The following is a 27,745-nucleotide window of genomic DNA, read 5'->3' on the forward strand; positions in this document are numbered from 1 at the left end:
ACCCCTGGCATTTCATGCCGGTTGTCGTTCCCGTTCCCCATCCGATTTCCCATGCCCAAGAAGTTTGTGTAGGGTAGAGGCACCCCTGGAGAAGATGGGATGGATTTATTCAAACCTTGTCCTAGTTTTGGGACCCATCCTCCTCTACCCTAACAAACTTCTTGGGCATGAGGATTTGGGGGACGAGCTTTCAACCACTCCCCAACACCTTTTGATTGATACAAGGTGTAAGCAAGCCAAGAAGCATCTCATCCTCCATTGGAGATCTATGGTCAAAGTTAAGCATCGCAATCGCAAATCACAAATGTCCAATCAAGGGGTGCTGCATAGTTCACTAGTTTAGCTGCAATGAACCAACGCTCCAAATTGTGCTCCAATATGCACCTTCAACCATATAGATCTCACCTCACCCACCGCATGCCATGTACAGACATGGTTGTGTATGCTCTAAAACCTTGCAATAGTGCAGTTTATACCTGCTGGTAAGAGGCATATGGGGCATGTCAAGGGCCCTCTAAAATGCACATATGGAAAGTGCAGTTTTAGAGGGTACGGCAAGGCACTAGGCAAAAGCGCGCACGCGCGTGTGTGTGTGTGAGAGAGAGAGAGAGAGAGAGAGAGTTTGCACCGGGTATTGTTACCCATCTGATTAATACTCTCCTGGTTTTTTATTTCTTTAACAGTCTGTGATGGAATATGAAGCATACAATGGTTCAATTCTTGTATAGTCATATTATATGAATTTTGTGGCTTGTTGATCATGTACATGTGTTGGGCTTCTTTTTTGGCTTGAGAGGTTTATCATCATCATCAGAATCACTAGCCATATCTAGCTTTCTTTTCACGTTTGAGAGCAATTTACTACCACCATTCGAGGAAAAAACCTTCCTCTCTGGTGTTATCACCATCCCCTTTGTGACCACTCTCTCAGATTTGAATGTGACAGCTTTAGATGCTTTTGCAGGAAGGCCCAGCTTTTGATTGAGCTGGCTCTTCTTCTTCCTTTCCAAAGCCTTCTTTGCAGCCTCAGATGGTAGAAGACCATGCTCCATCATCCTGCCAAAAATAAAAGGCCCACAACACTCTCCTTAGTCCTCTACCAAAATGCAACCTGGTATCGTATGCTTGGAACATCATAATCATATGCACATAATTACTATCAAGCTTGCTTGTGATTTGTGTTGAGCAGATGTTTAACTTTAGCTTACCTAAAAATGACCAGTGGCCCATGCAGGCAACTCTAGTTTAACACTAAATCTAGTGACAACTCATCTCCTCCTTGGTAAAAAGGATGTACTTTGAATCAAGGTTGTTATCATATGGGTGTACAGTAAAGTACGGTACGATGTCGTATAGGAAAAAACAATGTATTACAATTATATCGTACAATGTCTCGTTTTTTTTCCAAGAAAAAGATCCTTTCATTACTTAAGAAAACTGCCCAACGGGCTACAACCTGCCCCTGCTAGAGAGGGTTACATCAAAATGTGAAGAAACTGTCCCAATGAAAAGGCAAGATATATACAATGATGACCAATTGGGAGGAGGAAACAACCACACTGGTGAATGGTATTGCCATCTAGGCACACCACGAAACGTGGTGAAGAAGGGCCCTGGCCGCCAACGTCGCAAGAAGGCCTCACGGCTCACCTGCATGCGGTTGGAGCTGCCCTAAAGCCTCTTAAACAGGCCTATGGATCAGCTCCAGCCAAATGTCACAGATAGTCTTCGGCAGTGGGATGGGTCGAGCCTTGAAGGTGCGGAAGCAGCGGGCTCGCCAGATGAACCATAGTGTCCGGCTGTAGATGAACTCCCAACACCACTCTGTCACAAATTGCTAACGTGTCAAAGCCCTGAAGAATGGAGCCAACTTGCAGATCCCAGCAGAGGGGCCTAAACCCTAAGAAGAACAAGTAACAGAAGAAGAAGTCCTACCAACTTATGGGGGCCCCGTCCGATGGGGCCCCAGTGACATAAAGGAATTCAAAATAAAGCAGGACCCACACACACACACAAAGGCTTGCGCAACCAGCTGATGACGTGGCAGAACTGTACGGATCTCCGCAATTTGCACTGACGGTGCTGACGTTGCAGATTTCCGCAGAACACGCTGACAGCGCTGACGTGGCAGTTGTACGGCATTCCATGATTTACGCTGGCAGCTTTTTGGCATTGCTTTTGGACTAGAAGCTTTTGAGTTTGAAGGCTTTTCACGTAAGCTACTTTTGGGGCCTAGGGCCTTTAAATATGAGGCCATGGGCTCATTCTCTGGCATGCTTCCTGGAGAACGTGTAGAGTCTGGAGTACCGGCTTGTACTGTGTTGATGCAATATAAAGAAATACCGAAAGGGGCGCCAAGGTTTGGGGCCAATACTCTCTGGGGTGGAATTCCACCACTCCGTGTCGCATGTCGTCTCTCTCTCTCTCTCTCTCTCTCTCTCTCTCTCTCTCTCTCTCTCTCTCTCTCTCTCTCAGTTCAGTTGTTATCGAAGTGCTAAAAGTCTTTTCAGTCTGTTCTTTTCTATTGGCACGTGGTGCCCGTCTTGTGACAACTCTCTATCTTTGCTCCACTTTTGAGGGATGAGCTCTATGGCGGGCTGGAGTGTAGGCCACCCTCCTGTATCACAATCATCCTACTGACTGAAGCCGTCTCAAAACGAAGTGTTGGGCCCATAAGTGTGAAACAAGCTGCACCACCCCAAAGTGTACTAGCTGGCTGTAGCAAGTGCATGCATCAGACGAAGAACCCGAAGCCAAACCTGCTGTAGTCCCGCAGACAGTGACGCTGGGTCTCAAGTGGGTGGTCACAGACGGCATATACTGCAGAGAGGCCGCTGTGCACCAACCAACTTTCTGACTGCAATAGCTCGATATGCAACTACCCACTGGAACATGGTGACTCTTTTCGGCTGTCTGCTGCCCCACAAGTGCTCCCAAAATCCTGCCAAGCAGAATGAGCCTCTCTCCATGCTGTCAGTATGTGGCAACCCAGCCGAGCTATGTACTAGAAGAAGGGGGTCCCCGGGCGATCGGCTGGAGTAAAGGGATCCTGCCAAAACCACTCCCCCGAGTCCTACTGCACTCGCACCAAAGGGCGGCTTTTCCAAGCCCAAAGCAGCCAGTGTCCTAACTTGAGATCGGACGGGTCAGGGTCTATGACACGTCCTCCCACTGATGGTCACGACTTTGATCCATTGAAAGGCAACACTCAAACCACCTCTGGTGCCTCGGCAGTGACTTGTGTGGAGGCGACCCTCCCTCTGAACCTCAAAGAACATGCTAGAACCTGTGTCTCAACAAGCCCTAATTGAAATGAGGACCTCCAAGCGCGTGAAAACCTCCATCTAGCGATGAGCTGCTGGCTCAAGAGGGATGTACCAATCTGCAGGTATAGCCTCTACAATATCCTAGCACATGCTCTGCACTCCCCTCATGTCTCGCAGCTGAATGCTCTGAATCTCCTCAGAAAGTACTATAAACTGTAGCCAGTCCCCAAAAGTACGGGCTAGACCCTTTGCCATGGGATCCCAAGAGACATGAGGTCTGCTACCAACTCAGAAAGTACTGTAAATTGTAGCCAGTCACCAAAAGTACAGGCTCGACCCTTTGCCATGGGATCCCAAGAGACATGAGGTCTGCTACCACACTGTGTGCTGACCATAGGGTTCCAAACAAGTGGTTGCCTCAAACGCTCCTCAATGGGTGTGGGCCAGTGTTGCTCTACGGTGTACGCAACTCTGTGAGAATCCAAGGGGTGGAAGGGCTCCATGGGTCGCACGTCTGTGGGACTCGCGCATGAATCCGGTGTAGCAATAATACCTTCTTCCGAGGCTCCTCCCCTGGAAGAATTCCTCTGACCACAAGCTTCCCAAGGAGGGCTCTACTCTGTCGTGCTGGATCGATGATCCCCAATCCTCCCTAAGAGCAAGGTAAAGTGATGACCTGCCAAGAGACTTTGGCCCGAGCCAACTGTCTCACTCCGACCACAAAAAGTTCCTGATCAACCTCTCCACTTGGTTGATGCAAGACCTCGAGAAAATTCAGCAAGAAGTAATGTACCACATAGTAGCCAAAAGCATCTGGTTGGCCCCAACCCTGCCAACAAGAGAAAGTCATGTTGAGCTCCAATGGAGTAGTTTCCTCCTGATGGAAAGGAGAAGAGGATCTCTAGTGATAGATCCGAACCAACCTGATAGCCCAAGTAGCGTATTGGTGTCCCTGGGGGAGATCCACCTCAAGCCCTTTGCAAGTGACCAATCGGGCATGGGAGCACTACCAACCAGAAAGCCACTGTCTTCCGCCAATTGCTCAGTGCTCCCAACGCACAACAAAACACCTCAAGAGGCTGCTCACACCTGTGCAAGTTGGCCACCCAGCCCTCCAGAAGCATGCCTAAGTCATTAGCAAACTCAGCGTCCAAAAGCTCATCTCCCCGAATAGGAAGCTGCAATCCACACAAACTAACCTCCAGTGAGGTCAAAAATTTGCTCATTGCCTCAGCATAGAAGAGAAACCGGAAGAGGGCAAGAGAGCAGCCATGTCAAACTGATTATGTGAGCATGAAGAGTTCCCCTCGGCCAACAGCACCTGACTGTGCGGACACCTGTAGAGAGCTGACACTCCCCTAATCCATGCATCTGAAAACCCCGTCCAGCACATAGTGCCCTCAAGTTAGAGTCTTCCCTACGGCTACTCGACCTAGTACTATTTGAGTAGATAAGCATCCTGGGGGCCATCGCTAGAAGAGGCAGGAGAAGTACCCGCAGCACCAACACCCCCAACAACATCTCCTCAATACCTCCTCAACGTTTTCAGCACTAGTAGATCAGCGATTTCAGCCCAGTACCTCTAGCGTTTTCAGCATTCAGCCCCATAGCCTCACAGTACCATCTATACTAAGCACCACCAGCAACCAGTAGTACCCACAATACGAAGCACCCACTACCCAGCACTTAGCCTCTCAGGTGCCAAGCATCCACCGCAGTATCCTTGAGCACCTATCGCAATACCCTTCAGTATCTCAACAATACCAAGCATTTGCATCAAGTTTCCGTCAGCATCTCAACATCTAGGATCATTGTAACAACATTGTGCAAGTCAATAAAGCAGGTACTTGCTCTGGCAAGAGAGCAAGGGGGACATGGCGGGTGGTTGTGACCCCACATGCAATGTCGTCTCTTTTCTCTCCCTCTGCCTCTCTCTTCTTCATTGTGTTCAGTTTAGTTTCTCTTTTCAAGTGAACTAAAGTAACCTTCTGTTTGTGCGAAGTACTTGATCAGAGCTAAAATCCTTAAACACTTCTGCTGCACATGACATTGGTATCAGAGCTCTGTGTCTGCTTCGGCTTTGTGAACTCAAGGAAAAAACCAAGAACCCAAAGAACCTCCCTCAGTATTATTTATCAAAGAATCTTCGCGTCGCCGCCTCGGACTTATTAGCCACTCCCACCCTTTTTCCACCTCTCATCGGGCGCGCTCCCGTCTACATCGCTATGTCTTTGAACAAAGATCAACATCGGATACACGATAATCCAGATCTTGAATACCAAGATTTGCTTGCCTTGGAGTGGGTACAAAGATCCCTAACCCTCTTCTGCATTCGCATGTAGCGTGCAGCTACTTCCATCAACATGGAACCATTGAAAATACCTCCGAGCACCACTACCTTTCAGCTTCACCCGTAATGTTTTCACGACATGACTATTCGAGTGGCAGTACTTGCTCTGAAGGCAAAGTCAGCACCAAGGTTGGTATTCTGCGACGTAAGGCTACCTAGAACCTCGGTTGGTCGGTGTTTACATCGCAGCATAACCTACATCCGCAGTATCCACAAGTTTGGAGGAGTTTTTATAACCGGCCTATACACCGTAGAGGGTGGTACTAATTCAATTACATGTTAATTTTATGTAAGGTGCAGTGGAAGTGAATGTTGAACTTTGCTCAAGATGAGTGCTCCGAACTGTGCTCAAGGGGTTCCTTTTACTTATGGAAGAGAGAGCCTTCCGTTCCTTTAGTAAGAGAGTGCAAATGATCACAAACAAAGTGGATAAACACTGTGAATGAAGGTGATGGGACAAAAAAATGTTGTCAAACCCTCCTCCATGGGCCCCACTCTCTATGGCGAGAGCAGTCTACTATTGATTGCACAAATCTCTACAATGGTCTGAATGCAATGGACTTGCCGACGATGTCGACTTGCGACGATGTCGACGACGATGAGGACGACGACGAGACAGGCTGAAATCTGAAAACGCTAAGGGCTGAAGTCTGCAAATCTTGTATCTGCTGAATTCTGACTCTATGTCGGTGACAACGACGATGCGATGATGACGTGCTGAAAACGCAGATGCTGAAATCTGCGAATAGCAGGCTGAATCTGCAAACTTTGGCTGATCTAACCGCACGGCGAGGATCTGCTGCGGGAAGGTGAGATCTGTGAGGTTTGGGGACTATTCTGCGGTGTCTATCTGCTGAAACTGCAAAATGCTGATGCAAAGGCTGAACCGTCACGGGGAATCTGCAAAACGCTAGGTGTTCTGCTGATCCAAAAACGCTAGGGAATCTGCTGAGTCCTGCTATCGCCAGGCTGATTTGCAAATGCAAAACGCTGAGGCTGATCTGCAATGCTGAAAAATGCTGGTTCTTGGTGGCTTGAAAACGTTAGGTCCTCTTGTCGTCTTGCTAAGAAGGTGCACTTCAGGTTGTGGTCTGCTGCCTCTTCTACCAGATAATGCTAGCGCTAGGTTTTCTTATATACTCGCTTACTCAATTTGCCCTACCCAGTTTCCCAACAGTCACTTATTAATAATAAGTGAAAAATGGCTAAAATAGGGAAAATGGGTTCTGTGCACTATAAAATGCCCCTGATGGGTATTGACTGTAATTTGATGATCATGCTGTGTGCAACCAGAGGAAATGCAACTACTCTAAGTACCTGGACATGCACGGCCTGCACATAGGCTCACAAAGGTGCCAGAACACTTCCTAAGCTGACTTGAACCCTTGTCCTGAAGTAGCTTGTCCACATGCACATAGGGTTAGATGTGCACGTGACAATTTACACAGAGCACTGGGAAGAAAAGAGAACACAGATGCGTCCAGCGGCTAGAATGTCACTGTGCACACGAAGACCGACACCCTGTAGGCTCCAAAAACTGGCGCCCCTTCCGGCATTTCTTTATTCAATTAAGAACAGACGATACGGACATGTAGATCAGAGTCTCACAAAGCTGTCCAAACCTAGTGAGAACTGAAATTACACTACCGTAGGCATCTGGCATGACGTGCATATAGTTTTAGGTTAGAGGAATCCAACGAGCCATTCCCCGCGTTGATCGGATTCTCGAGTGGGATGGATGTGCGACAATTTCACCCTGTTCGATTATCCCTGCTCATTTTTAAAATAAATCAATAAATTGATTTATTTGTTGGAAAACCTGGTGGACACTTGCCCTACCTAGGCATAATAAGATTTGTAAGGCCTATACTTCACCTATAAAAGGAGGAGGAGAGCTCCCATTCTAGAGTCAGATTGCAAAAGAAAGAGCGCTAGAGGAGAACTGCAGAGGCCTGGCGTTCTCTTCCCAGATCATCCAGCAATTTCAGTTTTCAGCATTAGCGTTTCTCAGTCTGCAGCTTTTTGGGGCAGCAACATCTAACGTTTCCAACCTGTAACCTCATCGTCATCTCACAGTAGCAGATCAGGCCAGCTTTTTCAGTTTTCAGCCCATCGCAGGCAAGGCGGTGCAAGATCCTTGAGCGCTAGCATGTCACGGTTGTGGACCGGTACTTCGGCAGCCCATCGAGCTCTCACCTCGGTCATTCCCTCGCTGACATCGAGTGCTCACATTGCTGCCCATCATCGCCTTCATTGAGATCTGCGTTTTTCAACCCTGCTTTACGCGAGAGATCTGCTGCATTTTTCGCTGCAGATCTGCGTTTTTGCAGCCAGCATTCAGCCCTTCATTCCTCTCACATCGGGAGCGCAAATCAGCCCAAGGTCTACCCTTGGTGGCCATCCGCAACCCCACATCAACAAGGATCAAAGGTGCATCAAATCAGCCCCGGAGGTGCCTCGTCTGGAGGAGTTACTGAGGTCATTGTCATCGTTCGAGTCAATAGAGTCTGCATTGAGGTATTGCATTGTGTGTACCTTCCATTTACACAATCTAAAGCAAACACCACATCGGCAACGGTGTGGGGGGGCCTTGAGAGGGTTGGTTGGGACCCCATCGGGTGTCGCTCTCTTCTTCTCTCTCTCTTGCTCTCTACACATCTCTATTGCATTCTCTCAGCCTCTCTTCAGGGGGAAAGTAAAAGGAACCATCATTGAAGTTGAAAGGAATCACTAACGCAAGGAAAGAAGTTGAAGGATTTGTGGAAGTGTAAAACTAGATCTTCACCAAATTCCATTGCACCTGACATTTTGACATACTAGACATGATCTTTTTGTTGTAAGTATCCACCATAGCATGCAACTGTAACACCATGGGATACCAATAACACCTCACAACCTTCAAGTGGCATAATATGAAATTCTTCCGCATCCACTTAACTCCGAATGTGCAAACGAAGTTTCCCCAAAATGGGAGTAATAGGCTCTGAATGACCTGGGCATGCCAAATCTGCTTCAACTGTCATACCCATCTCCTCTGCACGAATGCCCAACTTTGATGCCAATTCTCGTGATACGAAATTTGTGCAGGCTCCTAGATCAAAGAAAACCAATACTGGTCTTTAACTTTGCCCCAAGCTCTACACAATTCCATGGCATCTATGTTTGGCTGGTCACAACCAAAACTGGGACAAGTCTTGGCTTCTTCCCTTTATGCTTTGACTTGTCATCCTTATCCTGTGACTTTCTTTGTGGGCATTCATTAGCAAAATGTCCTCTTCACAAATGTTCCATTTCTTGGCCTCTCTTAGAGCTTTCCTTTCTTCAAAAGATTTGCCAGAAAAATGCATGTTTTGTCCTTGTCCTCGCCCAGAAGAAGATCTACACTGCTTCTTGGACGTGTAAGCTTCATCAGCGGAGGGTTTCTTTGTGGGAGGTACAGAAGGCTTTGTTGTAGCATTGCCCTTGGCTGAAAAATGTTCGCCTTGGGACCCTCCCTTGTTACTATTATATCCATCGGAATCTCCCTTCGACAAATTTACTGGCTACTCTTGCATTCTCAATCAACTGCGCCATATTCATGATAGTAGTCTTTGTGCAGTGGTCCCTTATTTTCTTGGGTAATCTGCATTCAAAAGTGTTTGTAAGCCATGCACGTGCAAAAAATTGTTTGAATTGGACCCACGTTGTAGGGGCTTAACCCTGATTCAACAATGCGGTCCACCATTGAAGCGCATTCCCTTTCAAGAAATGGCAGCCTTGCGTATCTTCGAAGACTCTGTGAAGTTTCCTCCAAGCATAAGCTACATCAAACTGTTGTATGAATGTCAAAGCCTTCAATTGATCCTCAGCTCCCCTGAAAGTTTCAAACTTCACTGCCTGCCCACCTTCCTTGTAATCTTTAGGCTGACTCAAAGGAGTCAAATTGTCATAAACACGTGCCCATAAAAGTGGTGCTCCATGATTGTCACATGCACATCTAACCCTATGTGCATGTGGACAAGCTATCTCAGGTCTAGGATTCAGGTCAACTTAGGAAGTGTTCTGACACCTTTCTGAGCCTGTGCGCACGCCGTGCATGTCCAGGCACTAAGAGTAGTTGCTATCCTTTGGTTGCACACAACATGATCATCAGCATGACATTCACTACACACCATGAGCATTTTACAGTGCATAGAACCCATTTTCCCAATTTATCTATTTTTCCCTTATTATTTAATAAGTGACTTTTGTTGGAAAACTGGGTAGGGCAAATTTGCTAAGTGTCTATAAATAAAACCTAGCGCTAGCACTTTCTGGCAAAAGAGGCAGAAGAAGTTCCAACAACTTGCACTGCACCTTCTCAGCAAGACCGACAGGAAACTTAGCATTTTCAGCCACAAGACAAACTTGGTGTTTTTGGACATCCCAGATGAGCCAGTGTTTTTAGATCCCACTACTTGGCGTTAGCAAATTGCAGATCAAGCCTAGCATTTTTGCATCTTGCAGATTGCCTAGCGTTTTGCAGATTCTGGCGTCAAATCAGCTCCAGTGCATCAGCGTTTTCAGTTATCAGCACTTAGACACAGCACATCCAGTCCCTAGCCTCGCAAATCTCACCTACCTGCAACAGATCCTCGCCGTACCATCAGATCAACCAGCGTTTTCAGATTCAGCCCGCTGTCTGCAGATTTCAGCATCTGCATTTTCAGCGCATCGTCGTCGCGTCGTCGCCATCATCGTCCTCGCCGACAGTGTCAGTATTCAGCAGAAAGTCACTTCCGCTGCACCTTGCAATGATTGTCCATTCCAGCACTCGCATCACCTGTTTACCTGTCATATGTGCATTTTGCTACAAAAAACCAGCCATTTCCAGGCACTCGAAATTGACCATAGGCACCCTGAAAACGTAGTTGGACACCTATGTTCCCATACATAGGGTTACCCATGCTTGTTTGCATCGTCCCAAACACGTTCCCTGGCATATAACCTGTGAAAGGTCCAGCCATAGCTTGAAACACTGAACCACCGCCAAAATAACCACGATATGTAGTAGGTAACGGAAGGGTCTAACGAATAGCCTGCTCATTACTCCCTTGACCAATCACAAACGTTTCCTGTACAGGTAAAGCAAACTGCCTTGGATCAATGGACACCGCTGGTAGCTCAATTACATGGGCTTTCGCTCGAGCATCACGAGTCCTCTAAGCATTGGAAATCTCCTTTCCTGCAACGGCTCGGTCATGCCTTGATGGATCTGGCAAAACACTGTGGAGCCGTCAAGTGTCCAATTCGCTCCTTTTGGTTTAATTCCGAGTACCCACCAACTTATAAAGTTGTAAGTGACTTGCCGAGTGGCCCATATTTCCTTAGGCGCACACAGGCTTCCATACTATTCAGAATTCAATGCTAACTGGCCCGACCAGTCCCAGACTGACCGACCTAGATTCCCAATGTGAGAAACCCGTTCGGCCGTAGCCGTTTCACACTAGCCATGCAATGTCCAATTGCACCTTTTCAAGGGTTCCAAGAAGAACAAGTAAAAATCAAATAAATAAAAAATATGCAGTGACAGTTTTCATCGGTTTATGCATCCACAAGCATCAGATGCATTCAGCATCAAAAGTACAGAAAGAATCCAAAGGTAGAAGTTTGTCAGTTGTGCCTCACCTTTAACAAGGGGGGATATCACGTGCGCTCTGCACTTGCGCCACGTGGACAATCTTTTGCTCCAGTATAGCGTTAGTCTTAGTTTAGCTTAGGATCTAACCTGGCACTTTGTGAGCCTCTAGCAAAACATGCATGTTCAGGCAGGTCATGATTGCATACCCTTTCTTGCACAATACAGTCATTCCAACATATGCACTTTACCACGTGCGAACCACCTCTAGCCTGGCATTTAAGTATAAGTGACTTATGCATTATTTTTTATGATGGTCGTGGAGTCTTCCTTATGGCTGCTCAACCCAGCAGTATTTGAGTAGATAAGCATCCCGGGGGCCATCGCTAGAGGAGGCAGGAGAAGTACCCACAGCATCAACACCCCCAAGGTACCTAGCGTTGTCAGCCCAGATCGCCACCGTCTCCTCAGTACCTCCTCAACGTTTTTCAGCACTAGTACATTAACGTTTTCAGCACCAGTAGATCAGCGATTTCAGAACCAGTAGATCAGCGTTTTCAGCACTAGTAGATCAGCGATTTCAGTCCAGTACCTCTAGCGTTTTCAGCATTCAGCCCCATAGCCTCTCAGTACCATCAGTACTAAGCATCACCAGCAGCCAACAGCACCCGCAGTACCAAGTACCCAATACCTAGCACTTAGCCTCTCAAGTGCCAAGCATCCACCACAGTATCCCTCAGCACCTATCGCAATACCCTTCAGTATCTCAGTAGTACCAAGCATCTGCATCAAGTTTCAATCAGCATCTCAGTATCTAGGATCATTGTAACAACATTGTGCAAGTCAATAAAGCAGGTACTTGCTCTCGAAACAGAGCAAGGGGGACATGGAGAGTGGTTGTGACCCCACATGCAGTGTCGTCTCTCTTTTCTCTCTCTCTGCCTCGCAACACTATTTACATCCGCACTATCCACAAGTTTGGAGGATTTTTCATCGGCTTATGCATCAAACGCATTCGACATCAAAAGTACAGAAAGAATCCAAAGGTAGAAGTTCAGCAGTTGTGCCTCACCTTTAACAAGGGGGGATGTCATGTGCGCACTGCACTTGCGCCACGTGGACAAGCTTCTGCTACAATCTAGCGCCACTCTTAGTTTAGCTTAGAATCTAACCTGGCACTTTGTGAGCCTCTAGCAAAATATGCATGTTCAGGCAGGTCATAGTTGTATACCCTCTCTTGCACAATACAGTCATTCCAACATATGCACTTTACCACGTGTGAACCACCTCTAGCCTCGCATTTAAGTATAAGTGACTTTATGTATTATTTTTTGTGATGGTGGTGGAGTCTTCCTTACGGCTGCTCAACCCAGTAGTGTTAGATAAGCATCATGGGGGCCATCGCTAGAAGAGGCAGGAGAAGTACCCCTAGCATCAGCACCCCCGAGGTACCTAGCGTTTTCAGCCAGATCACCAGAGTCTCTCCTACATCAACGTTTTCAGCACCAGTAGATCAACGTTTTCAGCACTAATAGATTAACGATTTCAGCCCAATACCTCTAGCGTTTTCAGCATTCAGCCCCATAGCCTCGCAGTACCATCGGTACTAAGCACCACCAGCAACCAGCAGTACCAAGTACCCAATGCCTAGCACTTAGCCTCTCAAGTGTCAAGCATCCACCGCAATATCCCTCAGCACATACCACAATACCCTTCAGTATCTCAGCAGTACCAAGCTTCCATCAGCATCTAGGATCATTGTAACAACATTGTGCAACTCAATATAGCAGGTACTTGCTCTTGCAACAGAGCAAGGGGGACATGGAGGGTGGTTGTGACCCCAAATGCAACGTCATCTCTCTTTTCTCTCTCTCTGCCTCTCTCTCTTCTTCATTGTGTTAGTTAAAATTCTCAAAGCTTTGTGTCTGCTTCGGCTTCGCGAACTCAAGGAATGAACCAAAAACCCAAAGAAACTCCCTCAGTTTTTTATTCTCAAAGAATCTTCGAGTCGCCGCCCCGGACTCATTAGCTACTCCCACCCTTTTTCCATCTCTCATCGGACGTGTTTCCATCTTCATCGCTGTGTCTTTGAACAAAGATCGACATCGGATACATAAAAATCCAGATCTTGAATACCAAGATGTGCTTGCCTCGTATGCAGATATAGGAGTCGGTGCACGGATCCCTAACCCTCTTCTGCATTCGCATTCGCATGTAGCATGTATCCACTTCCGTTCGACATGGAACCATTGAAAATACCTCCGAGCACCCTAACTTCAGCTTCATCCACAATGCTTTCACGACATGACTATTCGAGTGGTAGTACTTTCTCGCAAGGCAGAGTCAGCACCAAGGCTGGTATTCTGCGACGATAGTAAGGCTACCTAGTACCTCGGTTGGTCGGTGTTTACATCGCAGCACTACCTACATCCACAATATCCACAAGTTTGGAGGAATTTTCATCGGCTTATGCATCCACAAGCATTAGAAGCATTCAGCATCAGAAGTATAGAAAGAATCCAAAGGTAGAAGTTCGGCAGTGGTGCCTCACGTTTAAGAAGTGGGGATGTCATGTGCGCACTGCACTTGCGCCACATGGACAAGCCTCTGCTACACTCTGGCGTCACTCTTAGTTTAGCTTAGGATTTAACCTGGCGCTTTGTGAGCCTCTAGCAAAACGTGCATGTTTGTTAGATTTATACCACTCTGCTGCTTCACACAGGTCTAGGGCACTTCCTTGTACGGCTAGTGTCCCCGGGCTGGCCACCCATGTATAGATTGCACTCTTGTCCGGCTGCCCAGGTTTGGGACAGACGCCCACCTAGTGTGGGCTCTCTTGGGCACTCATATATATAGGGCCAGGGGGGTACCCATCACATATACAGATTGACATTGTATTGGTCTTGCGCTCTGGTAGTCAGGGGGGCTGATCGCCCCCTCTTCCCCTACACCAACGTTTTGTGTTGTGTCTACTGTCTCTCTCTTCTCTCCTCTCTCACGCTTCCTCACACGGGCACTCTCACATGGTATCAGAGCTTTCTTTTCATGGTCAGGGACCAGCGCTTCACCATCAGCATGAGGTTCCTCTTCCCAAGATGATTTCAGCCAGCGTTTTAGCCATAGCCAGGCAAATGAAGGAGTTTCTGGTGCTTCTATCGCAAAGGACTCCACCTCCGCCTGCGTTTTGGCCTCTACACCTGGCGATCACCCTCCTAGCAGCCAGCGCCAGCCTTTTCAAGCAGTTTCATCGCAAAAAAACCCCACTGCTCCATCATTGTTTTTCAGGTAGGGGCTACGTTTTTGGGCAGCCATACGCCTGCGTTTTTCAGCCACGACAGGGGATGCGATGGGCATTGCCCACTCCAAGTCTTGGCTTTGCCCCACCAGCTTGGCATCCGATACCTTGCCAGGTGTCACGTGACACATCCAACCCTATGTGTCCGTGGACAAGCTACAGCATGACCAGGGTTCGGTCAGTTCCGTTCAGTCAGTCTAGAATAGGAAGTGATCTGGCACTTTGTGAGTCTGTTCGCAGACCGTCCATGCCCAGACACTTAGATTTCATATCCTCTGGTTGCATACAACATGATCATCAGATTTCCAATCAGAACCCATCAGTAGCATTTTTACAGTGCATAGACCTATTTTCCCTATTTTTGACATTTTTCACTTATTATTTATTAAGTGACTTTTGTTGGGAACTAGGTAGGGCAATTTTGCTAAGATAATATATAAGCAAACCAAGGTTAGCACTATCTGGTAGAAGAAGAAGGAGAGTATCAGACACTCAGTGCAACAGGCCTCTGGAGACCCTTCTCAGCAAGACGACCCCTCCCTCAACCTAGCGTTTTTGGAGCCAAACACACCAGCGTTTTCTCTCCAACAGTATCAGCGTTTTCAGCCCCTTGCATTGGCGTTTCCAGCCAGCAATTTCAGCAAGAAGAAGCCTCAGCAGGTAGCGTTTTTCAACCTCTGCACATGGCGTTTTTAGCAGCCTATTCAGCGATTTGCAAGCAGCAGAATCCAGCCAGCATCCTAGCGTTTTCCACCAGCATTTCAGCACCTGCATCATAGCGTTTTTACAGCCCATGGACCAGCGTTTTGACAAGGACAACATCAGTGCTTTGCATCAGCAAGTTCAGCAGATAGAAGCCCAACAGATCCAGTGATTCCAAGCAAGAAAGGACAACCCGACAAGAAGCATCCCAAGCATTCAGTTTTCAGCCATAGTCTCGTCCTTGTCGTCCACACCGTCGACTTCGACATAGCAAGCATTGTAGACTCACTGCATCAGCCATTGTACCAGATTGTGCAATCAATAGTGGACCACTCTCGCCGACGAGAGTAGGGCCCTTGGAGGAGGGTTTTACAACATCTCTGGTATTGTATTCTCTTCTCTCTCTACCTCTCAGTCTCAGCACCTTCATTCACAGTGTTCATCCACTTTGTTTGTGTCCATTGCACTCTCTCACTAAAGGAACAGAAGGCTCTCCCTTCTATAAGTAAAAGGAACCTTGAGCACAGTTCGGAGCACTCATCTTGAGCAAAGTTCAACATTCACTTCCGCTACACCTTACATTGGTATCAGAGCTTTGGTAGTGTTCTGTATCACTCAAGGAAAGAACCACAAGAATCACAAGAATTTTTTTGCTTGTTGCGGTCACACGAACCCAAGTTCACTTGGGCATGTCGATTCCTAATCGTGTTTTTGAAGAGTGACAGAAATCCCAAGAAAGAAGGGCTTGTCCAGCCTCCCCTTGTGTCTCTTTTCACTCATTGAGAGCGGACCGTGCACTTAGCGGCCGGCCAATCGACGTGAAGTGGGAAAAAGCAACCTTGGTGTGAGCGCAAGGCCGCCAAGGGGTGCGCCCATGGAAAAGAGCAGAACTCGGGTGAAGATAAGATCCTTCTCTCACACAGATTGCAAGCAAAGGAAGAACCTCAAGACCCGCAAGAACCTCAAGACCCTCAAGAACCAAGACCCCCAAGCACCCAAGTTCCTAGTGAACTTAAGAACCCAAGACCACAAGAACCCAAGACCACAAGAACCCAAGACTTCAGTGAATGGTCATCACTCGAAGCGGAATGGATACTTCGCTTGGAGCTGATGAGCATGAGAGAGGCGAAGAAGAATTTTCCCCACCAAGAGGTTTTTATGACCCTCCCCCTATCCCATCTACGCCAAGGATTGCACTAACTCCTATGAAGGAGTTGACGCAATTGTTTATGGACAACAAGTTCGAACACGAAGCAAGAGAAGCAGAAAGAAAGGCCTACGAAGAACGTATGGAAGCCATAGATCGTGAATACGACGCAAAGATGGAAGCCATAGAGCGTGAGCACGAGCGCGAGAACAACGCAAGAATGCAAGAGATGTTGCGACTCTTTTCTCAAGTGCAGGCACAGATGCAAGAGATTCGGGAAAAGGAGACTCTATCAGTCTCTTCTTTTCCAAAGCATGACACACAGGATTTGCATGATGATAAGCATGATGAATTGCCTGATAATGATAAGCATGATGATTTGAATGATAATGATAAGCATGATGATTTGGATGACAATGACAAGCATGATGATTTGCGTGATCAAGATGTGATTTTTCACAAGCATGATGATTTGTATGATCACGATGTGATTGTTCACAAGGATGATGGTTTAGTTGATACTTTTTCTAGTGAAGCTAACCTCATTGCAAATTCGATCTCACACGAAGAACCGATCTTGGCTCTTGAGCCTAGGTTCAAAGAACCCCCACAGGAAGTATTATGTGTTCACATGATTAGTCAGCACGCATTGATAGAGTGTTTCATTCGTAATCGTTTCCTGTATTTTAGTCAGCGTCTTTATGTGATCCCTTTTCCTAGGCATGACATCTTGTACGTTGAGCACGTTTCACTCATGAATAAGCACAGATGTATGCGGATTGTTCATGAAAAGCTGAAAAGTATGCATTCAAGGAAGTCCCATTTCATGTCTCTTCCTTGGCACAACACAATCGTAGAAAGAGCACAAGAAAGTATGAGCACCAAGCTTGGGCACTTCCGTTGTGATTTGCCACAGTTGATTGATTTAGATCAGAAAGACAAGATTCGATCCCATGGTTTGCGTGTGTTTGATGAACAGTTTGGCACTCGATCTCTTTGTTCATCTGCATTGCATGCACAGTTTTTAAAGAAGAATAGAATTTTTCCAGTCACTTTACATGGAATGGGTATGTTCATGTTTTTGTGTTGGAAGTGGTTTCAAGAATTTTCAGCATCGGAGATTCTTGAAGAAGATGGACCTACGTCCATCGACAAAGTTGAAGCATTGAAGGAGCTACAGATGATTTTGTCACTTTCGGCGCAGCCCAAAGAAGCAAGCGTTGCAGACCTTTATGAAGTTCAAGTATTGCACGACCCACACCTCAAAGGGGGCCGGCGAAGAGTCCTTTCAAGGATTCCGGATGTTATTGGCGATCTCCCTGGACGCCATACAGTTCCGTACCAGTACCTCACTTTGAAAAGGAGGGGATGTCACATGACACATCCAACCCTATGTGTCCGTGGACAAGCTACAGCATGACCAAGGTTCAGTTCAGTTCAGCCAGTCTAGAATAGGAAGTGATCTGGCACCTTGTGAGTCTGTTCGCAGACCGTGCATGCCCAGACAATTAGATTAGGTGCATATCCTCTGGTTGCACACAGCATGATCATCAAATTTCCAGTCAGAACCCATCAGTAGCATTTTTACAGTGCATAGACCTATTTTCCCTATTTTTGATATTTTTCACTTATTATTTATTAAGTGACTTTTGTTGGGAACTAGGTAGGGCAATTTTGCTAAGATAATATATAAGCAAACAAGGCTAGCACTATCTGGTAGAAGAAGAAGGAGAGCATCAGGCACTCAGTGCAACAAGCCTCTGGAGACCCTTCTCAGCAAGACGACCCCTCCCTCAACCTAGCGTTTTTGGAGCCAAACACACCAACGTTTTCTCTCCAACAGTATCAGCGTTTTCAGCCCCTTGCATTGACGTTTCTAGCAAACAACTTCAGCAAGAAGAAGCCTCAAAAAGTAGCGTTTTTCAACCTCTGCACATGGCTAGAAACGTCAATGCAAGGGGCTGAAAACGCTGTAGACTCCAGCCAGCATACTAGCGTTTTCCACCAGCATTTCAGCACCTACATCATAGCATTTTTGCAGCCCATGGACCAGCGTTTTGACAAGGACAACATCAGCGCTTTGCATCAGCAAGTTCAGCAGATAGAAGCCCAGCAGATCCAGTGATTCCAAGCAAGAAAGGACAACCCGACAAGAAGCATCCCAAGCATTCAGTTTTCAGCCATAGTCTCGTCCTCGTCGTCCACACCGTCGACCTCGACATAGCAAGCATTGTAGACTCTTTGCATCAGCCATTGTACCAGATTGTGCAATCAATAGTAGACCACTCTTGCCAACGAGAGTGGGGCCCTTGGAAGAGGGTTTTACATCTGTGGTGTCGTATTCTCTTCTCTCTCTACCTCTCAGTCTCAGCACCTTCATTCACAGTGTTCATCCACTTTGTTTGTGTCCATTGCACTCTCTCACTAAAGGAACAGAAGGCTCTCCCTTCTGTAAGTAAAAGGAACCTTGAGCACAGTTCGGAGCACTCATCTTGAGCAAAGTTCAAGATTCACTTCCGCTGCACCTTACACCGGGACACGTCCTCTCCTTGTACACTATTTACAACCATTCTACACTGCTGTTTTCTCTGTTTCCAGCCCACCAGGGGTTGTGACTTTGATTATCCACCCTGCCCAAACCCTTTGCACCGGTCCGATCGTTTCGGGAGGTATCGAAAGGGGCGCCAAGGTTTGGGGCCAATCCTCTCTGGGATGGAATTCCGCCACTCCGTGTCGCGTGTGCTCTCTCTCTTTCCGTTCAGTTGTTATTGAAGTGCTAAAAGTTTGTTCAGTCTGTTCTTTTCTATTGGCACGTGGTGTCTGTCTTGTGACATGCTGAAATTCGCTCTGGACAGTAACGTTTTCATCACCTCGCAATTACATTTTTGGGTGGACAACAGCTTACAGGCTTGCGTTTTGTGCATTGGAGGATGCTACCTCCTGACAGGACACCATCCGATGGTGGTCCATGCGGTCTCTCAGTGATTGACTGCTGCAATACAGAGTATCTTCGACATCGGCTTGATCATCTACGGGCGTACGATCCTTGGGAGATCCATTCATTCCAACCATCATTCGGCGGTTGCGCACTCCAGAGGGGGTGGTGACTCGTGGTTTGTTATGGACACACCTATGCACTCATCAGGATTCAGAGGAGTTCAAACAAGATATGGCCATGCTCATGGCATATGGGATACCCACATTCCCAGAGAAGACACCACCATCTTGGGTGGACAGACACTTACCACTTGACCTCGACATCTCAGTTCACTTGCTTACACAAGAGCATCTACATGGACTTAGGGAGAGGATCTTGGATCTCTTCTTGGGCAAGTTCATTGTTTGGATCTACAAACTGGAGTGGGACATCAATTCTTTGGACTCTCTTGGAGAACTTACCCGCAAGTTGCGGGAGATCCGGCATCATCCGACTACATCCAGAGTCACCCAGAGCCTGGCTTGGATGGTAGTGCAGTTGCTCTTCTACACTCCTGATCATTTGGATTGCTATCTTCAAGGTTTCTTACACTCACCCTCGATAACCTTACAACAGACTTATCCCCCGACTTGGGGCAATAGGCCACTCCTAACTCATTCGCATTGAGAGCCACACCAAGATGCGATTTGGTGGCGTTTTTGGTGCGGATTCTATTTTGGTTGACACCAGAGGATTGGAGGCAAGAGATACAGGCAAAACGACGCAGACATCTTGGTCTGGCCACTTCACTTCACTTCACAATGCAAACTGCTCAGTCTGGCTCCCTTCTTCATACAAGATGATCACCGTGCAGACAGCTTGATCTGACCACACCTCTTCTCAGAGGCCCTTCACAACACAGACTGTTGAGTCTCGCTTTTCCCCTCATCCTGGATTACCCTACCTACTGACAGGACACCATCCAGTGGTGGTCCGTGCGGTCTATCGGTGACTGTTGCAGCTTACGGTAGCTTCTACAATGCAGACTGCTTAGTCTGTCTTTCCTTGTTTCAGAGAACATTTACGGCACAGATTGCTACATCTGGCCTTCCTGGAGTTTTACACAGCTTAGCCACCTGGCCACACTAGGTTGCAGATTCATGCATGAACAAGCTTCCGTTCATACTCATGACGGTTCCTAGGCTTCCTCGTTTTCTCTAGATAGTTTGACTACAGACACCACAGATCCTATTGGGCAGGACACTTGCAGGTCTATTGACACTTCTTTTACAAGGAGTTGTTTTCACACTCAGTTCGGGACCTTCACGCAATATCTTCACCCTCTATCTGCGGAGTACAGCAGTTTGCTACACTGCTCGTGGAGATCTCTCGACGGTTCAAACACCCAAGACTGCTGCAGACATCGCAGCAGACATCTTCATCATTTGCCTCACATCTTCGGCTTCATGCGGTTTGTTCGACATCCGGTGTTGAGAGGGGGTGTTAGATTTACACCACTTTGCTGCTTCACACAGGTCTAAGGCACTTCCTTATACGGCTAGTGTCCCCAGGCTGGCCACCCATGTATAGGTTGCACTTTGTCTGGCCGCCACCAGCAACCAGCAACACCCACAGTACCAAGCACCCAGTACCCAACACTTGGCCTCTCAAGAGCCAAGCATCCACCGCAGTATCCCTCATCATCTACTGTAGTACCCTTCAATATGTCAGCAGTACCAAGCATCTGCATCAAGTTTTCATCAGCATCTCAGCATCTAGAATCGTTGTAACAGCATTATGCAAGTCAATAAACAGGTACTTGCTCTAGCAACAGAGTAAGGGGGCCCTTGAGGGTGGTTGGAGCCCAGTATGCATTGTCGTCTCTTTTCTCTCTCTGTGCCTCTCTCTCCTTCATTGTGTTCAGTTCAGTTTCTCTTTTCAAGTGAAGTAAAGTAACCTTGTGTTTGTGCGGAGTACTTGATCCGAGCTAAAATCCTTAAACACTTCCGCTGCACATGACATTGGTATCAGAGCTTTGTGTCTACTTCGGACTCGCAAACTCAAGGAAAGAACCAAGAACCCAAAGAACCTCCCTCAGTTTTTTCTCAAAGAATCTTTGCGTCGCCGCCGTGGACACATTAGCCACTCCCATCCTTTTTCCATCTCTCATCGGGCGCGCTCCCATCTTCATCGCTATGCCTTTGAACAAAGATCGACATCAGATACATGAAAATCCGGATCTTGAATACCAAGATGTGCTTGCCTCGTGTGCAGATATAGGAGTTGGTGCAAGGATCTCTAACCCTCTTCTCCATTCGCATTCGCATGTAGCATGCATAAACTTTCGTCGACATGGGACCATTGAAAATACCTTCAAGCACCCTTACCTTTCAGCTTCACCCGCAATGTTTTCACGACAGGACTATTCGAGTGGTAGTACTTGCTCGAAAGGCAAAGTCAACACCAAGGCTGGTATTCTGCGACAGTAGTAAGGCTCTTTAGTACCTCGGTTGGTTGGTGTTTACATCGCAGCAGTTCCTACATCCACAGTATCCACAAGTTTGGAGGAGTTTTCATCGGCTTATGCATCCACAAGCATCAAAAGCATTCAACATCAAAAGTACAGAAAGAATCCAAAGGTAGAAGGTTGCCAGTTGTGCCTCACCTTAAACAAGGGGGGATGTCACGTGCGCTCTGCACTTGTGCCACGTGGACAAGCTTCTGCTCCAGTCTAGCGTCAGTCTTAGTTTAGCTTAGGATCTAGCCAGGCACTTTGTGGACCTCTAACAAAACGTGCATGTTCAGGAAGGTCATAGTTGCATACCCTCTCTTGCACAGTACAATCGTTCCAACATATGCACTTTACCGCGTGTGAACCACCTCTAGCATGGCATTTAAGTATAAGTGACTTTATGCATTATTTTTTATGATGATCGTGGAGTCTTCCCTATGGCTGCTCAACCCAGCAATATTTTAGTAGATAAGCATCGTGGGGGCCATCGCTAGAAGAGGCAGGAGAAGTACCTGCAGCATCAGCACCCACAAGGTACCTGGCGTTTTCAGCCCAGATCGCCAACGTCTCCTCAGTACCTCCTCAGCATTTTCAGCACCAGTAGATCAGCGATTCCAGCACCAGTAGATCAGCATTTTTAGCACTAGTAGATCAGCGTTTTCAGCCGAGTACCTCTAGCGTTTTCAGCATCCAGCCACATAGCCTCGCAGTACCATCACTACTAAGCACCACCAGCAACCAACAATACCCGCAATACCAAGCACCCAATACCCAACACTTCGCCTCTCAAGTGCCAAGCATCCACCGCAATATCCCTCAGCACCCCATAATACCCTTCAAGATCTCAGCAGTACCAAGCATCTGCATCAAGTTTCCATCAACATCTAGGATCATTGTAACAGCCTTATGCAAGTCAATAAAGCAAGTACTTGCTCTGGCAATAGAGCAAGGGGGCCCTTGAGGGTGGTTGGGACCCGACATGCAAATTTGTCTCTTTTCTCTCTCTCCGCCCCTCTCCTTCATTGTGTTCAATGGAGTTTCTCTTTTCAAGTGAAGTACAATAACCTTGTGTTTGTGCGTCCAATCGGCCATGCCACGTCATCACTTTGTGACAGTAACTCTCCAGGCAAACCCTCAGAGAAACCATTTTCTTGAGCTTGCAAAAAGTCTTGTCGTTCCATCTCTAGGTCTGACATATTTGACATTTTATTGTCATTTAGCTCATTCAAGTAGATTAAGTAAACAAAAAGACTGAATTTTATTGATTTTGAAACGACCGAAGCCAGGACAAGTGGGACAAACTCGCCCTTTAATTTTACATCAAGAATAAATTATAATATCTCTACCCTTCTCGTTCAACATTGCCTTTCTTGCCCTGTAATCGCCCACGATGCCGTTCTTGTGGTACCACGGGATTCCCAAAAGGACGTCACACCCTTCCATGTAAAAGTCCCCGTGCCCTACATACCCTTGACAATGCAACCCAAGTTTGCCTATGACAAGTGTAATGGCAACATCCCGTCCTAGTGCTGCTAGAACTACCTCCATTGGCGGTCCCATTTCCCTTGGCGTGATTCCAAGTTGAGAAGCCAATTCAATCGGAATGAAATTGGCCTTGGCTCCTCCGTTGAAATGATAAGGACTTCCTCATCTCGTATTTTGCTCTACGCTCTGCAGAGCTCCATACTTTCGTCAATTTGTTATGGGTCGTCCCCACAAATTCCGGAACCAGTCTTGCCTTTGTCTTTCCTTTGTTTGCTCGCTCCTTTGTCACTTTGGAACTCTTTGGCTAGTCCTCGACCTAATCATTGGATGTTTTGTTGGGAAACTTGGCAAGAGTGTGCCCTTCCTCCCCGTATCCATAACAATTGCCCTCTTTGTAGTATTGTCACGTGCACATCTAACCCTATGTGCATGTGGACAAGCTATCTCAGGTCTAGGGTTCAAGTCAGCCTAAGAAGTGTTCTTGCACCCTTGTGAGCCTATGCGCATGTCGTGCATGTCCAGGCACTTAGATTAGTTGCATATCGTCTTATTGCACACAGCATAATCATTAGCATGGCATTCAGTACCCATCATGAGCATTTTACAGAGCATAGAACCCTTTTTCCCAAAATACACATTTTTTATTTATTTATTAATAAATGACTTTTGTTGGAAAAGTAAGTAGGGCAAATTGCTAAGGAATTATAAGAGAAACCTGACAATCACTCAGTAGAAGCAGGAGAAACAAAGAGAGCACAGGCAATCTCTTGCAACAGGCCCTCTAGCATTCTTCCTCAGCAAGACTCCCTCAACCATTCAACGCCAGCGTTTTCAACAGTCCTTTCAGCGTTTTTCAGCAAGTGCATCAGCGTTTTCAGCAAACTTCATCAGCAGCGTTTTCAGCCAGCCAATCATAGCGTTTTTCAGTCTGACAGCCCAGAGACAGCATCAGCATTTCAGCCATTCAACCTCAGCGTTTTAGCCAGATAGCACTAGCGTTTCAGTCTCAGATTTCAGCCCTAGTCGTCATCGCCGTCGACATCGACTTAGCCTTCCCCTGCATCATAGCATCAAGTTCATTGCATCAACACCATTGTACCAGATTTGTGCAATCAATAGACCTCTCTCGCCATCGAGAGAGGGGCCCTCGGAGGAGGGTTTGAGAACTGCCTGGTGGCGTATTCTTCTCCCTCTCTTCTCTCAGTCTAAGCACTTTCATTCACAGTACTCACTTTGTTTGTGATCATTGCACTCTCTCTCTCTAAAGGAAACGGAAGGCTCTCCCTTCCGTAAGTAAAAGGAACCCTTCAACACAGTTCGGAGCACTCATCTTGAGCAATATCAACATTCACTTCCGCTACACCTTACAAGTATTCAGCTCGCTACTCGGCTGACAGTCTAGGACCGGTTGGTTTCTTCTTTTGTTGCTTCCCCTTCTTCTTGTTACTATTGGGATGTTAGTTTCGCCTCCGTTGAGCAAAGACTGGCCTGTCCGTTGGGTACGTCAGTGTGCCGGTGCATATCAAATCCTTGCTTGGCGTGACCCATGAGTCGCAGAATGGAGTCCACCTTCTTTTGCAAACAGTATCGCTGGATCTCATGGGGCAAACCGCAACAAAACCGCTCAACTTGTTGCTTCAAGGAAATTTCCAATGGCAATAATCGTCCAAGGTGTCTTCTTTGGTCATCCGAAGATGATTCCATGTTGCAATAACATCCTCTTCATATTCTTCGGTGAGCCATGCGGAGGTGAAGACTTGTTTGAACTTTATCCATGACGTGGGTGCTTCCTTTTGCAAAAGTAGGGTCGACCACTAAGTCTGGCCATTGTCTTTCAACTAGGGAGAAGCTCTTTGTACTTTAGAGTGTTCAGAAAAGCGTCCTCCCAAGAAAACAATGTCAAACTGTTGTAAAGCGAGAGCTTTGTGGGTATCTTTATATCCTAAAAAAGTATCAAATTTGAGTGCTTGCCCAGCCTCTTTATAGTCTTTTGTCTTCCCACTCTTCTTCTCAAGCTGATCAAAATAATTCAATCGGTAACCTCGTTTCCACCTCGTTCCAAACATTAACTTGTCTAAATCAGAATTGTGGAGGACGACGTATCCTTGTCAAAATTGCCAGAATGTTTTGTCTGTTTGCGAGATCCTTTATGAGATCTGCTTGTCCATCTTGTTCTTCTTCTTCTTCTTGCTCTTCCGAGTCTTTCTCCGCTTCCAGTGCTTCCTGTCCTCCCCGCCAGAGTCAGAGGAAGAGGAACTCTCATAGCTGTCTATAGACGAAAATGAACTGGGATCATCCTCAAAGCGTATACGCTTCTTGGATCTGCTAACTGCTTCGAATGTAGATTTCCAACCTAGGTAGCCAAGGTAATCTATTCCGCGGCTTTCTTTCGAGAGCTATTTAAAGACTTCATGACTTTGTTGACCTGTTTGCTTCGCCGCACTGTCAACCTCATTCTCCGAGCACAGTCTTCCAATTGTAACAATGACTAGTCCGAAGACCCTTGGAGCCAAACTACTTTAAGCATACCAATTGACCATCAAACACAACTATGGCAGTCCAAGAAAACAGCTATTTGAAACACCCAACGACAAGAGCCATCAAGCATTTGCACAAGCAAGTAGCACACAAACCATATGCATTCTGAAGTATTTATCATTTGACCCTCCAATTAACAAAGACTGGTGTAAGTAAAAGAACCATTGCAAAACTGCTGTTGTGCCATTGCCAAAAATAAATCTACAAGCAATAAAAAGGCTTTCGACCATAGTAGAAAAGGTAGACACTATTTGATCCAAATATTTGCAATGACATAAGCCCTAAACCAAAACGCAGACTTAGACACGAGCAATCAAAAACACATTATTCAACAAAAAGTGTAGTTTTGTTAAATGAGCCCAAGTCTACTGAAAGCAGCAGGACGCTGCCGGAGAAATTTTCTACGTACCAAATTTGAGCCATTTCACTTTTGGGATTTTGATTATACAAGCTCTCATAGAAGATTCTAAGAGGGTCCCTCTAGAAATTGCAAAAAAAGAAGTAAGCTTGTCAGATGCAACCCAACAATCATGTGGAAGAGTGAATTATCTTGATGCCAAAAACTGACCTCTTCTGGAGGGTCATGTTTCTGGCCAGGTAGTTCGTAAACCTTCTTCTCCTTTTTATCAGACTCGAACTTAAATGTTTTACCAGTAACTTTTGATGATGATACCTTGCCAACAGATGTTGGAAGCTGCAAGTCACCTCAAAAGGACAACGTCACTGACAGATCTCAGCATCAATCAACTATGAAGCACAGGAGATGTGAAAAGTGTAAATCGTTGAATAATTTTGAATAGAAAGAAAACATATGGTGATACCCTTTCCTAAAAACTTGAAAACATCGTCCTAAAGCCTAATATTCATCTCTCATAGACATTCATGCAATTGTGTGATTGTTCAGCAGGAAAAAAGTATAAAGAACCATATTTCCGCAAGCCACCAAGAACATTGCAGCACGCAGTCCGTGCTGATTCACCTGATGTTGTATTGAAGATATCCACACACACATACTCGCTTTGATAAACAATACAGATTCTGAATTACAAGTGAGACAGACCATAGTCCACTCAAAAGAACGTACGCTTAACTTCTCTGCTTCTAAAACCAGGCTTCTATAATGTGACAGCTACTAGAACTCTGTTAACAGGAGTATAATCTTGGCGTCATAGTGTGCTGAGCTTGTGTGGGCCATTGTCTCCTTAAGAAATGGATCAGTACTCTAGCATACTATGCACAATTAGATTACAATTATCTTTTGTTTCTCAAGAAGTAAACTCAAAAATCCTCCAAAGTAAAGCCTTGCTTGCAATGGTGGCACCAACACCAGGAGGAGATCAAGAATTTAAATATTCGAGCAGTAGCAATTGCTTCATGTGGCAGGCAATGGTCTTCTCAAATCAGAAATTTGGCAAATGAAACCCCATGATCAGCGCATTGTCACCTCTCACATACATGATGCTTACACATGACAGATCAACTCCGCAATCAGCACCCACATACATACATACATAAATTCCACAAACACTCACACTGACCTTCGTGATGCTCTTTGCAGGAGACGCAAGATCCTTCCCCTTCTTCACAATGCCTTGAAATTTGTGGGGTGTAGAAGATATCAATGGCTTCGAAGGCTTCACTGCATTATGTACCTTTCTGGCTAAGTCCGACATCTTAGTAATCTATCGGTTTTCGACTGCACGATTCCACTGCAACTTGAAACTTGAAACTTTCAATCTATCGGTTTAGAAGTTGCAACTTGAAACTTGTTGTAGTTTTAGCTTGTCTTTACAAGTTCAAAGTTTGACCCAAAAACGGGTGACTGAATAGTTTTTGGCGAGCCTATGTTCACTCCACATGCATAGTGTGCCTTATGATAGTTATTGGCCATGGAGTCCAGTACACCACCACGCACAACATAACCATAACTAGAGTGC

At 46.4% G+C, this 27,745-nt stretch overlaps 1 protein-coding gene across 1 annotated transcript; it reads right to left on the minus strand.

Moving 5' to 3' along the window:
* Nucleotides 1-646: 646 nt before the first annotated feature.
* LOC147447040 (uncharacterized) lies at nt 647-27,614 on the minus strand. Its single transcript, XM_086522943.1, has 4 exons — nt 27,347-27,614; nt 26,377-26,502; nt 26,218-26,288; nt 647-1,056 (listed from the first exon to the last, which is right to left on the minus strand). The coding sequence occupies exons 1-4, from the start codon at nt 27,479-27,481 to the stop codon at nt 759-761; spliced, it is 630 nt and encodes a 209-aa protein (XP_086379069.1). The 5' UTR covers nt 27,482-27,614; the 3' UTR covers nt 647-758.
* Nucleotides 27,615-27,745: the final 131 nt, after the last annotated feature.

This window comes from Adiantum capillus-veneris, chromosome 11, assembly GCF_014529385.1.
Source record: "Adiantum capillus-veneris isolate H3 chromosome 11, ASM1452938v2, whole genome shotgun sequence".
NCBI lineage: Eukaryota > Viridiplantae > Streptophyta > Polypodiopsida > Polypodiales > Pteridaceae > Adiantum > Adiantum capillus-veneris.

Coding starts and splice junctions, on each gene's coding strand:
- LOC147447040 (XM_086522943.1), bottom strand. CDS start 27,481: ATGTCGGACTTAGCCAGAAAGGTACATAATGCAGTGAAGCCTTCGAAG. Junction 26,503..27,346: donor CTGCAAAGAGCATCACGAAG/GTCAGTGTGAGT, acceptor GGTGACTTGCAG/CTTCCAACATCTGTTGGCAA. Junction 26,289..26,376: donor AACATGACCCTCCAGAAGAG/GTCAGTTTTTGG, acceptor TGCAATTTCTAG/AGGGACCCTCTTAGAATCTT.